The sequence below is a fragment of the Nuphar pumila genome, chromosome 6, assembly GCF_984573655.1.
Source record: "Nuphar pumila chromosome 6, dmNupPumi1.hap1.1, whole genome shotgun sequence".
Taxonomy (NCBI): Eukaryota; Viridiplantae; Streptophyta; class Magnoliopsida; order Nymphaeales; family Nymphaeaceae; genus Nuphar; species Nuphar pumila.
The window spans coordinates 14,214,497-14,229,721 of NC_143254.1; the positions used below are offsets into that span (position 1 = coordinate 14,214,497).

Consider the following 15,225-nt stretch of genomic DNA (forward strand, 5'->3'; position numbering starts at 1 on the left):
ACCGCGCTGAAACAGGGCACAGTCAATATTGTGCCTCTCAGAGGACACAAAATATCAGTGGTTTCAGCAGATGATGGGTGATCAGGTGCAGCAACACACTAAAACTGTGCAATCACATTGCATCAGATCTGCCCTGGTGGGCAAGGGAGAACTTCCCATGGAGTTTTACACTGACCGCTCTGGAACAGGGCGCGGTCAATATTGATCCTCTCAGCGACCCAAAAAAATATCAGTGGTTTCCTTCAGAGATGAAAGAAATTAAGAAACTAAAGGATACATAATTTCATTTTCACATGAATGCCCATATAATAGAGAAAACAGAAAATTGCAAATCTGGACAATGATATTAGTTAAGCTTTTCTTCTATTCAAGACAAAAACTTCCAAACAACATTGATAATTACGTCATAGCAGTTCAGCGAAACGAGGGATGACCAGTGAAAGATAAAAAGATAAATGCAATAGAAAACAATGATGACGGTGATGTTGATGATAAGATGGTGGTAGTGGTGGTGGTAACATCAGAGTCTGCGAGGAGTTTCAACAATGGTATCCAATGATGGTCTCCATTGCAGAGAAGACCTTTGCCTGCTTAAGCAAACAGGGGCGTTGGCCAAGTTGGCCTCCTCATTCTTTGATTTTAGCTGAGATGGGAAGATGCATAGCTCACCTAATATTGGAAAGATCATTCCAAACTTCTTAGAGCTCACCTGTTTTGTAGCCAGAGAGACCTTGAGTGAGAGAGATTCCATGTCTCCCTGAGATAGGACAGAATAGAGCATCTCCATGGGCAAGAGGAAGTAAAGTCTCTGCTGCTCAAGCTCTTGGTCTGCTGACATTGCTGGAATCCGGTGGCCGGCGTGAAGGTGATGGAAGTCACAGATGAAATGGAGTGGGTTTTCCATCATTAGCTCGGCAGCTATCACAGGCCTCCTGTACTCCTCCACCTTTCCTTCAGTGTTTAGAACCTTCACAGCTCTTGGGGATGAATTGCATGCAATTGGAGAACAGGACATGGAGTTCCCCATAAGAGAGAGAGAGAGAGAGAGAGAGAGAGAGAGAGAGAGAGAGGTTATCTCTCAGGGGCATGCATGGTTTTATGCTGGACTCTTATTTTAAGTTGGTCTTCTGTTTGTTTATCTACTTGCTAATAGCCAAAGACATGGATACAGAAATTCCATAATGCACCAATTGACATTGAGACTTGATGGCCCAAAGTTTTGGCAGTACTAACCCTTTTAAAAGGGACACAAAGTATTGAAATTGTGGGCCGCACTATACATAAACTCCAAGTCCAACCAAGCTCAAATTTGTCTGTTTGTGAGCTGTTGGCTATTGTCTGCCAATGGTGTTTATCCTTATTTGAGCCTTACCAGACAGGAATGCATCATTGTCTGCCTAGTTCATAAAAATGTACATTCAGTTGCAATGTTGTTCAAATTGAATCGTCACTTCACCACTTTTATTGAAAATCGGCCTGAATTGGTTTTCTTTTTTCTTTTTTTAATTATTTTGTGATAACCATAATATTTGTTTGCTGTTATATTTATAGGTATTAAATGAATATTTTAGAATTTGATTGAGCCTCTAATTTATCACTTGCTTCATTCCTGTATTTTCCATTTTTAGATCAAATTTCATGTATTTTGTCATTTTTTGTATTTTTTATGAATTTTTGAACTTTTAAGGTTCAGTTTTTAAAAAACAGATTCAAAATGAGTATTGATTCGGGGAATCTTTTTGAAAAACTATTCAATTCAGAAACCTACAGGAATTAGGGAGAATATGAAGCCCCTTTCAACCATAGTAGTTTGGCTATTTTTTGAATTGACTCTGTTTCATCGACCTATGTCTAGGAAAAAGAAAGAACTTGGCCAATTAAGATGGACCTGGGTCATGATCATTATATGTGTTTCGGATCCATCTGTATCATATCAGTTTCATCTGATACTGGATCTGATGCTTGCACCAGGAAAGGCACATATGGGAGTTGAATACCATCAGCCTGTACTCATACAAGCTAGATCAAGCATTTTGCATGCCATAGGTAAATGTCAAAGGTGAGACTTTTATGGTTATAAAGTTTCAGCCTTTTGGTGCAGTTGTTAGTATAGCTATAGACATGATTGAGTTTAGAGGATTTTCTTTCTTTTAAGGGGACTGGAACACATGTTTAGGCGAGAAGTGGGGCTTACTTTAAGACATTTGACTAACATACAAAAGTTATTGGCTTTAGGTGGTGACCTAACCCTAACACTGAATGACTTGTGGCAATTTTTTTTTTCCATAATTATTTATGGAAAACCCCGGTTCAGCTAGTGGAGCCCGGGAGAGATTTATGCTTTGCCATATGGCCCACACCAAACAGTAAGTATATCATGGTATTTACTAGGGGGTCGGGCTGTCTGCCCCAGCCCCGCCTAGCCCACTGCATCTAGGCTTGGGATGGGATTCTTTACCTTGGCTAGGCTTGGGATGGGAATTTTTACCTTGGCTCAGCCTGAATCAGGCCTAGGCTCCGCTGGTAAATTAACGGGCCTGATACAGGCTGGGCTGTGGATAGATACGCGCTGGCCTGGTCGAATATATATATATATATATATATATATATATATATATATATATATATATATATATATATATATATATATATAGATAGATAGATAGATAGATAGATATAGAGAGAGAGAGAGTAATTCACTCAATAGACCGCTATTTGGCCCAATAAAAAATCATAGTTTTTGGTATTTTTCTTACATCGAACACCATAGATGTGATCTATAGGTTTTGTTTAGTGGGAAACAGCTTTTGGATCACTGAAATATGACCGGTGTACAGGTTTTTTCACAGATCCAAAATCAATGGCTACGAAGGCATCAATTTTTCTGGCTCATAAAAATACACTTTCTCATCGAAAAACAAGATCCAAGAGTCGAGAATCACTAAATCGAGTATCCTTAACACATCTAATGGTTCAGATCTATCCTAAAACACTTCAAACTATGATGCCTAATGGGACAAAATGAGAAAAGAGAGCTTAATATGTTCATATATATAGTAACTAGAATATGATAACTAGAAATATGGGCATTTCCAACACTTTTTTTGCAAATCCAACCATGTGGATGTGCTTGGCATGGTGAATTTGCTAGGATCGGCCATTGGATCATATTTTTTGGATGAAAAAATGTGATTTTTGAATGCTTGAATATTTATGAAGATTATGAGCCATTGATTTTCAAACCTTAAAAAAAAATCACATTTACGCATCAAAATCGGATTATTCAAGAGCTTGTTTTTATAAAACCAAGCATGTAGATCACATCCATATGGTTAGATTCAAGAGAAAAAAATAAAAAACAATGAAAATAGTGGTCAACACATTAGTTCTCATATTCTAGTGATTATATATATATATATATGAGAACTGAAAATATGGTCCTTTTCAACACTTTTTTTTCAAATCCAACCATGTGGATGTGATTGGCATGATGAATTTGCTAGGAAACAACCATTGGATTGTGTATTTTTGATAAAAAAAAAATATGATTTTTGAATGCTTGAATATTTATGAATAATCTGAGCCATTAATTTTAAAGCCTTAAAAAAAACTCATTTATGCATCAAAATGGGATGATTCAAGAGCTTCTTATAAAACCAAACATGTAGATTACATCAGCATGGTTAGATTTAAGAGAAAAGAATAACAAATTCATGAAAATTATGGCTCACACGTTAGTTGTCATATTCTAGTGACAATATATATAGTCACTAGAATATGAGAACCACAAATATGAGCATTTTCAACACTTTTTTTGCAAATCCAACCTTGTGGATGTGCTTGGCATGGTGAATTTGCTAGGAATCAGCCATTGGATCGTGTATTTTTTATGAAAAATATGGTTTTTGAATGCTTAAATATTTATGAAGATTATGAGTCATTGAATTTAAAGCCTTAAACATTTATGCATCAAAATCAAAAAGATGCAAGAGCGAGTTCTTATAAAACCAATCTTGTAGATTACATATGTACCGTTAGATTCAAGAGAAAAGAAAAAAACCATGAAAATCACGGTTCACACATTAGTTCTCATATTTTCATTTCTCATATTCTAGAGAGTATATATATATATATATATATATATATATATATATATATATATATATATATATATATGATAAATGAAATATGTAAACCAACAAAATAAGTAAACTGGTGTGCACCTAGATTTTTATAAGTTTTTTTTTTGTTTTTTGTAAAATTTCACTGTAAGGATGTGATCTAGATGCTTGGTTTTATAGAAATAGATTCTTAGATCATCCGATTACAATGCATAAGGATTTTTTAAGGCTTGAAAATCAATGGTTCAAAATTTTTGTAAATATTCAAGCATACAAAATCATATTTTTTGATCTGATAGTCGATTTTAAGCAAATAGACCACGTCGAATGCATCTACAGGGTTAGATTTGCAAAAAAACCTATGAAAATCTTGGTTCATACTAATTTACATATTTTGATGATTTACATATTTTAGTTTTCATATCTATACGAGCTTCTCATCAAACATGCCTTGCATGTTTGATTTGTTAAAAAACAAATCATTATTGGCTATCACGACTCTCGCTAATTTTTTGAGCAAAAAAATGCCTCTTTTTAAGTTGAATTTTTTTTTGGCAATTGATATTTGCGCGATCAACAAAGGAAAATAGTCCATTAATAGTGGACAATTTGCTTGTCCAATGTTAAGGGCTACTCTCTCTCTCTCTCTCTCTCTCTCTCTCTCTCTCTATATATATATATATATATATATATATATATATATATATATATATATATATAAGGGTTAAGATTTGCTACAGCTGTTTGTATATGCAAATGACGTAGCAAATGGGATGGAAACCCTTTTTTCTCACATCTAACACTATAGATGCGATCTATAGGTTTTGTTTAGTGGGAACAAACTTTAGGATGCTAGAATCTGACTTGTATAAAGGTTTTTTCTGACAATCCAAAAATCAATGGCTATGAAGGTCTCAAATTTTTTGACTCATAAAAACATGTTTTATCATCGAAAAGCATGATACAAGAATCAAATTTCTACTAAATTGAGCATGTTGAACACATCTATGAGGTGAAATTGTATCAAAACAGCTCACATCATGAGATTCAAACTAAATTGTAGATATAAATGATTTTATCAAATATAAACCTCATACTTAGGGAAGGGGGACCGTCCTACCAAAGAAAGGTTCAAAATCTACAACCAATGATATATAACCAACAACATTCCTTCAATAACTATCGAACACCACATATGTGATCTATAGGTTTTGTTTAGTGGGAAACGACTTTTGGATCACTGAAATTTGACCAGTATACAGGTTTTTTTGCTGATCGAAAATCAATGGCTACGAAGGCATCATTTTTTTCTAGCTCATAAAAATACATTTTTTCATCGAAAAACAAGATCCAAGAGTCAAGAATCACTAAATCAAGTATGCTTAGCACATCTAATGGTTCAGATCTATCATAAAACACTTCAAACTATGAGGCCTAATGGGACAAAACCAGAAAAGAGAGCTTAATATGTTCAGTTCTCACATATATATATATAGTAACTAGAATATGAGAACTAGAAATATGGGAATTTTCAACACTTTTTTACAAATCCAACCATGTGGATGTGCTTGGCATGGTGAATTTGCTAGGAATCAACCATTGGATCATGTATTTTCTATGAAAAAATATGATTTTTGAATGCTTGAATATTTATAAAGATTACGAGCCATTAATTTTAAAACCATTGATTTTAAAACCTTAAAAAATCATGTTTATGCATCAAAATCAGATGATTCAAGAGCTAGTTCTTATAAATCCAAACATGTAGATCACATCCATATGGTTAAATTCAAGAGAAAAAAAAATCCATGAAAATAGTGGTTCACACATTAGTTTTTATATTCTAGGGATTATTTATATATATATATATATATAATCACTAGAATATGAGAACTGAAATTATGGGCATTTTTAACACATTTTTTGAAAATCCAACCATGTGGATGTGCTTGGCATGATGAATTTGCTAGGAATCAACCATAGAATCGTGTATTTTCGATGAGAAAATATGATTTTTGAATGCTTGAATATTTATGAATAATATGAGCCATTAGGTTTAAAGCCTTAAAAAATCTCATTTATGCATCAAAATTGGATTATTCAAGAGCGTGTTCTTGTAAAACCAAACATGTAGATTACATCCTCATAGTTAGATTCAAGAGAAAAGAATAACAAATTCATGAAAATTGTAGTTGACTAGTTAGTTCTCATATTCTAGTATATATATAGTCACTAGAATATGAGAACTACAAATATGGGCATTTTCAACACTTTTTTTAGCAAATCCAACCATGTGGATGTGCTTGGCATGGTGAATTTGTTAGGAATCAACTATTGGATCGTGTATTTTTTATGAAAAAATATGTTTTTTGAATGCCTGAATATTTATGAAGATTATGAGCCATTGATTTTAAAGCCTTAAAAATTTCTCATTTATGCATCAAAATCGGATTATTCAAGAGTGGGTTCTTATAAAACCAAGCATGAAGATTACATTTGTACAGTTAGATTCAAGAGAAAAGAAAAAAAACTATGAAAATCACGGTTCACACATTAGTTCTCATATTCTAGTGAGTATATATATATACAAGATAATTGGAATATGTAAACTAGCAAAATATGTAAACTAGTGTGCACCTAGATTTTTATAGGTTATTTCTTTATTTATTTATTTATTTATTTTAAATTTCACTATACGGATGCAATCTAGATGCTCAGTTTTATAGAAATAGATTCTTAGATCATCGGATTACAATGCATAAGAAGAAATTTTTAAGGCTTGAAAATCAATGGCTCAAAATTTTTGTAAATATTCAAGCATACAAAATCATATTATTTTATCTAATTGAGATGATCTAATAGTTGATTCAAGCAAATAGACCATGCCAAATGCATCTACAAGGTTAGATTTGCAAAAAACCCTATGAAAATCTTGGTTCATACTAGTTTACATATTTTGATGATTTACATATTTCAGTTTCCATATATATAAGGGTTAAGATTTGTTACAGTCATTTGTATATGAAAATGGCGTAGCAAATGGGATGAAAACCCTTTTCACATCTAACACCATAGATGTGATCTATAGGTTTTGTTTAGTGGGAACAAACTTTTGGATGCTAGAATTCGACTTGTATAAAGGTTTTTTCTAAGAAACCAAAAATCAATGACTATGAAGACATCAAATTTTTTTACTCAAAAAACATGTTTTATCATCGAAAAACATGATACAAGAATCAATTCCTACTAAATTGAGCATATTGAACACATCTATGAGGTAAAATTGTATCAAAACAGCTAGCATCATGAGATTCAAACTAAATTACAGATACAATTGATTGTATCAAATATAAACCTTATATATAGGGAAGGGGATACTGTCCTACCAAAGAAAGGTTTAAAATATACAACCGATGATATTCGACAATATTCTTTCTCTAATGATTGAAGTTTACATATTGAATTTTTATCATGCATTTAGTGAGCGACATGTTTTGGATTATAGATTTTCGATGTTTAGATGTATTTTTTAAAGCGCTAAAAATCAACAACCTACAATACTTTGTACTGTAAAGTTTTAAATGCATTGTTTGCTATCAATTTTTCACACTTCGAAAAACATGCTTATATGGCATAAAGTTTTTGTATAAAACATATTTCTTATTGAATAAATTATAAAGAACAAATTTATGAGATCCGATCGATGAGATGTTGAAGCATTAGAGAAGGGGATCCATCCAATCATCATTAGTTGTAGATTTTGGACGTTGCTTTGGTTGGACGGTCCCCCTTCTCAATAGAAAACCTACCCAATAAGAAACATTTATCGTATTTTCGAAAGTCTGACCTTACAAATGTGATCTATACACTTGTTTTTATATGAATCAGTTCTTGGAGCATTTGATTCCAATGCATAAATATATTTTTATAAGGTTTTAAAAATCAATGTTCTATAATTTCATAAATTTTTGAGGCTCTAAATGCCATTTTTTCCATCCAAAATACATTATCTAAATGTCGATTTGTAGTAAATCAATCATGCTGAACACATTTGTAAGTCATAATTTAAAAAAAAGACTAAAAATCTAATAAATGTTTCTTATTGGGTAGGTTTGGGAGGTTTTTTGTTGGGTAGGTTTTCATATATATATATATATATATATATATATATATATATATATATATATATATAGAGAGAGAGAGAGAGAGGTAAACTGAAATATGTAAACTAGTATGAATTGAGATTTTTATAGGATTTTTTTGCAAATTTAACCCTGCAGATGCATTCGGTGTGGTCCATTTGCTTGGAATCGACTATTGAATCATCTTAATCGGATCAATAAATGTGATTTTTTATACTTGAATAATTACTAAAATTTTAAGCCATTGATTTTCAAACCTTAAAAGACCCTTTTTATACATCATAATCAGATGATCTAAGAATCTGTTTCTATAAAACCAGCATCTAGATCTGTAAAAGTTTAAAAAAGGACTAACTTTTGAAAACCTCAATACATACCACTTTACATATTTCAGTTACCATATATATATATATATATATATATATATATATATATATATATATATATATATATATATATATATATATATATATCATGTGATTTGCGTCGTATAGGCAGGCATTTAAGCAAGCATTCACCGAACCTGGCTCACTTGATAGCTCTGACCTAAGTTGATGTTGGACCTGGACTTGAACACACTTGGAAGCAAAATGAATCACAACAGATTCAAAGCCCTAGTTCTTTGTTCTTTCACCAGGCTAAATAACCCCAAAAGCTAAAGCATACCCTTTAAGTTTGACATTTGCATTGAGCATTTATAAGATATAATTCAATCAGTTATGTACCTTCATTATTATAGCCAAGTATACTTTAGAACACCGATAATGTTCTGAAGAATTTTTTTGCCTAGTAAGCACAAATGCTTATGAATGCCAGCTACTTGAAAAGGGCACAAGTTTACAAGAAAATGGTCATTGGCTGGATCATGGTTGATCTAAACCCGGATTTAAACTTAGCCCAAGTATAAGTGATCTGGATCCAAACTAGATCCCATGAGATGGTGATGAGTCTGGATCAAAAGAAAAGGGAAAGAAGGCTTTGCGAGTAAAATTATAATTTGATTGGATTTAATCCAGATCTGGATATCTAAGGCAGAAAAAGTAGCTTGGAAATGTGGAACCTCTCCACAGCTCCTGCTCCTTGTTGGAGTCATACAGAGATAGGTAGGCCCAAGTTTTCCCCTCCTCCTGAATTCAAATGTAGTTCTCCATGTCTTACAAACAAATAGGAATGAAGACCATCAAAGAAGTCCAGATCTGGATCCGAATATCTGAAAAAATTCCATCAATGAAGTCCAGATCAAATCCATACATAATCTGGATCTTATTTTACAATCCATATATGAGAAGAAGATGCCAAATTTGGATTGGAGGTTCAACGGATCTTGATCCATTTGCACTGTCCTTCCAAGACTCAATGAGCTGTAGGCTTGTAGCCCCTATTTGCACCAAGGACGTCTCTCTCTCTCTCTCTCTCTCTCTCTCTCTCTCTCTCTCTCTCTCTCTCTCTTACACACACAAAGGAATATAAATATCAAAATAATTGATTAATTAAATAATTCAGCAGGAATCTTAAGTAGTTGGGGAACGATCAGTATTTGAGGGCAACTAGAGTTGTTAAGATAACAATGTATAAATTTATCGCGGTATCGATTGAATGTGTGATTAATTCGATTTACTATTGAGGAGCAGTGAGCCTTAATTCCCCAGTGATTAAAAAAAACAAAATCATAGAATAACATTGTTTTCTGTTTTTTATTATTTGAAGAGAAACCACCTTTAGGGTGCATTTGTGTGCTGTGGAAACCAAGGGGTTTCTGTGAAAACATACCATACTTTTTTTTTATTGAAAGGAAATACACCTTACTCAATTTGTTTTTGTGATCCCCACCACGGCAATGCAAATGGGCACATCCTTGCTGGGAAAAAAAGAGCCCATTAGGGATGCAAATGGGTCGGATCCAGTATTAGGGTTTTGTGATTTTTGGCTTTTTCGGCCAGATCCGGATCTGACTCCCATGTATTTAGATGACCCAAATCCGATCTGTTTGCGTCCCTAAGCCCAGTTTTCAACAGACAGCCACCCATCCCCCTATCAGCTAAGGCTCTGTTTGGGAGTTGGAGGTGGGATGAAAGATGGTATTCTTTAATTATAACAGGATAATATCAGCTACCGCACCCTTTAGTAGAAATTGAAGGAAAATGTGGTAGGTTAGGATCGTAAAATAACCTATAGATCTTAATTAATTAAATTAAATTAATTTCTTTTAAAGTTAAATCAGATTTTAAACGTGGTTAATCATAAAGTTTGTTTTTAATAAATCTGATCATGGCACATACTATGCTTTTCATTTCTGTCACATAATGTAAATTTTCACAAAATATTAAAAATAAATTTTGCACTTTTAAAGAGACCACCGTTCACACATCTTAACGGCCGATTCATGTGTAACCATGCTCATAACATATCATAGCACTACATAACATGAGAACAATCCTTATGCAAGAAAACCGAGAACAATAATTCTACAATATTGTTTGTATGATTTGATTGCAAACAAAGAAAAACTTGTAGTAGTACAAATATGGTTAAATAAAATAACAATAAAATAATTTCAAACTACCACACGGTTCTAGCAAACGTTGGTTCATATTATTGCTTGTAAATGGTAATATTACTATAACGGTAATATTACTATTAAGGAAGGCAGTGGACTTGGCAAAAACGGGGCTCGGTCCCACCTCGCCCTATTTGGACCAGAGATGGAGAACATGAAATGGGGGTGGATGTTAAAATTAAAACCCATGTGAGGATGGAGGTGAGGATGAACCTACGCTTACTCTCGCCCCATCCCGTTCCCGATCACTACAAGAAAAATGTGTATTAGCGACAAACATTATTCATCGCTAAGCCATCGCAAAATACGTTAGCGACGGATTTTGCAATGAATAGTGTCTGTCACATAACCCTAGTCACTAAATTGCGACAAAATTTATCTGTTGCCAATTCGTCGCTAAGTAGCGACGGATCATGTCTGTCGCTAAGTAGCGACAGATCATGTCCATCGCTAATCCGTCGTTAATTAGAGACTGATTTGGTTATACGATGGAATTTAATCTGTCGCTAATCCATCGCTACTATTTAACGAGGAATACATATATGTCGCTAATGTCCATCGCCAATTTGGCGACGACCATTAGCGACATCTTAAATTCAGTCGCAAACCAACGACTGCTTCAAATTGGAGACGGATTAGCGACGGATATTATCCGTCGTTAATTTTTAATAAAAAATTAATTTTTTTTAAAATATTTTAAAACTCGAGAAAAAATTCTCGTTATACAATTCATATAACCTGCTTATAAAAAAAAGTACACATAAAAAATACATATACAGGTGAAACCAATTTAACACAAGTTCTAAGTTAAGCAAACTTTAACAACCAAATACAGTCCTTGCCAAGTTATAATTAATTACAAGTACGTCAAACAAATTAAACAAACAAATCTAATCCTCGCCAAGATTTTGGGCATCATCTTCTTCATTTTCACGATTTGCCCCTCCCTCCATGCCTCCATCAGCTCCTCTACGCTGATCATTTCTAGCATCCTACAAGAGAACCAAAATGTTAGTATTTATAAACAAAATATAATAAAATAAATTATATGCAATGCACCTAATCTAATGCAACAAAGTAAATAGCCGAATAACACATAGACTAGCAATAAACTGAAGGACATTAACAGAATTCAAATATGTGTTCTAAGACTGAAAAAAAATTTATAGTGATTCAATTATGCAAATATGTGTTCTAAGGTTGTCAAAAAATGTTATAGTGATTCAATCATGCTCATATGTGTTCTAAGGCAATCAAAAAACTTTATATATGATTCAATCATGCATATCATGTTCTAAGGCAGTCAAAAAAAATTATAGTGATTCAATCATGCATATATGTGTTATAAGGCATTAAAAAACTTTCATATATGCTAATATCAGGCTCATATGTGTTCTAAGGTTGTCATAGTGATGAAAGCATGCTTGTATGTGTTCTAAGGTTGTCAAAAAAAAATTTATAACGATTAAATCATGCATATATGTGTTATAAGGCACTAAGAAAATTTTATAGTAATGAAATCATGCATATATGTGTTGTAAGGTTGTAAAAAAACTTTCATAGTGATTTAATCATGCATATATGTGTTATAAGGGTGCCATAAAAATTGTATAGCGAATCAATCATGCATATATGTGTTATAAGGTGTCAAAAAAATTCATAGTGAGACAATCATGCATATATGTATTCAATCATGCATATATTAGCTTGAAATCTAACGACATGAAATAAATGACATGAATTTTTATACCTGACGGGCACCGGAGCTCATGTTTAATGCAGACGAAGTTCTCCTGTTCTGAAAAAAGTTGCACAACTCATTACGGACAATGTTGGGAATGACTTCATTTAAAAAGTACTGCATTTTATTCTCAAGACGCTGACAAACACCATTCCAAGACATAGCAGGGTCAATTGGACGTTGAGAGTTGATGCTGGCGGGAGAACTCTGCGAGTCATAGCTGCAGAAGGCAACGACTGGTGTGGTGTTCATGTTACTCCCAAACTCGAACACATGACCCTTTTTGGGTTCACCAGTTGCAGTCACCCATGCTTCAGGATCAAAAGGCGGATGCTGAATGGAGTCATCGCCATATCGTTGTACCATTTGTTGCTTGTATGACTCCTACAAAGTAATGATTAGAATATGAATTAAGAATTAAGAATTACAATGTTTATGATAACGTAATTCATAGTAACTTGTATATTATAATATTTATTAATACAATAAATATATACCGATGTCACTCTCGTCTTCTATGATACAAAATCTTTCATGCTCTTACGTTTATGTGTTTCAACAAACACATCCTTGTAAGGCACAATGTCTCCTTTTTCTGCTTTCTGCAATGTTAAATGATAAAAAAATTGATTAATAAGTATGCATAAATACTTACAAATTTGACAATATATATATATATATTAATGAGTTACCATTTTCTTCTGGTGGCTCCCAAAAGTCCTAAATACACCTGTGTGTAGATGGGCATCGGGCATCTTCGCTCAGTTTTGTGCAGCCTTTGCTGAGCGGTTTCAAAATTCATTGCTCGCCCACTTGTCTTACATGCTCTCACAATAATCTCTTCTGATAGTAGAAGGCCCATGGCTTTTCCACTGCAGTGGATCATCTATCCCACCAGTTGCTTTTTTTGCTGCAGTCCTCATATTGTGCAGCATGTTGGCAAATTGATTAGCATCCACTTTCTGCCACACTACCCTCGCATCTTTCTCCTCGTTTACAGTCGCGAAGCGATGGGAAGCCTACAAATATTTTCAGAAAGTTAGCACATATAAATATGAAACACATTAGTTATGATAAACGATTGCATACCATGAATGAGGACATTAATCTGTTCAATACCTCCGTCGGGTACTCTTTCTATTGCGCTATCGCTCCTGGAAGATGCTGTAGTAGTGACTTCCTAATTTCTCATATTACTTCTTGTTGCTCAAACCTCACACTGCACATGAATTGATACACATTAATAATTGACTGTCGATATACACTATTTATAAGATAAGTATTGGACAAGTGACAATGAAATACTTACGGTCGACTATCGATATACACTATTTGAATTAGTCATCGTGTATCACACTGAGAAGACCATGCATCCGGCGTTGTCTCGTGATGTGTATGCGTAGCTGGTGTAGGTGGGTCATGTGTAGGCGAAACATCACTTACAGAACAATGAGTTAGAAATTCACACAATGCACATTTAAACTAATCAAGTATATAATTATTTAAATGATATACCTATCGAAGTAGCCCATGAAGATGAAGGCTGAGACTGACTACTACTGGGTGCTCGATGACTGTGACCTCCACGAACCATATTCTAACAAATAAAAAATATTATGTAATACATTCAAACATTGCAATACCTTCAAATCATTCAAATCATTACAATATATTTCAATACATTCAAATCATTCACATCAAATATTGCAATACATTAAAACATAAGATATGACATCACTTGCTAATCATGGATAATTTATCCTTAACTTGCAATACAATTAGATCAGTTACACAACTCTATATCTTCATGGATACATAATCAAATTGAAAAAAGCTTTATGCAAGACATTCAAATATTGTAATACATTCAAATAATTCAAACACGTTACAATACATTCAAATCATAACTCTATACCTATCAAAGATACATAATCAAATCGAAAATAACTGCATGCAATACATTCAAACATTGTAATACCTTCAAATCATTCAAACCATTCAAATCATTGTACTATATTTCAATACATTCAAATCATTCACATAAAATAGCGGTATGCATTACAAGATGTATTTCACTAGCTCGAGAATGCTTCCTCATCACTTATTTGACTTTTATATTCTTCTTCTTCCTCTTCCTCCTCCTCCTCTTCGTCATCTTCTTCTTCTTTATTGAGCCTGCATCCACTTGGTATATCATTTGGATCACATTCTTCCATGCATGTGCTATCGGACAATAGAGATATGACATGCATACCATGTGTGACATCGTGACCATAAGAGAAGTCATACATATCATCTGATTGATAGTATTCACCCTTTTTAGCAATCTTGTCTTCTTGTAACTGATCATACTCGAGGTAGAGTTTAGACTTCACCTTACAGACTGTCCATCATTCATTTCTATCTGACTTCCTTGTACTCGGATATGAAGTGTAGTACATTTGTTGAGCTTGCGAGGCTAAAATGAATGGTTCATATGTTCCAAACCTTGACTTACCATTCACCTCCACAATGCCTGAGACTTTGTCGACTCTAGTTATTGTGGGATCAAACCATTGACACTTGAATAAAGTTAAGCTATTATTTATGCCTAAGTAAGTCAAATCCATTATTTCTTCTATAACATCATAGTAGTTATGTTCATTTTCACCGTAGCTGCTACCC

The 15,225-nt window shown here is 33.5% G+C and overlaps 1 protein-coding gene across 1 annotated transcript; it reads right to left on the reverse strand.

Moving 5' to 3' along the window:
* Window positions 1-520: 520 nt before the first annotated feature.
* LOC149834045 (uncharacterized) lies at window positions 521-1,015 on the reverse strand. The gene has a single exon (XM_090009269.1). It carries the CDS (start codon window positions 1,013-1,015, stop codon window positions 521-523), a length of 495 nt encoding a protein of 164 aa, XP_089865395.1.
* Between the last annotated feature and the right edge of the window lie 14,210 nt (window positions 1,016-15,225).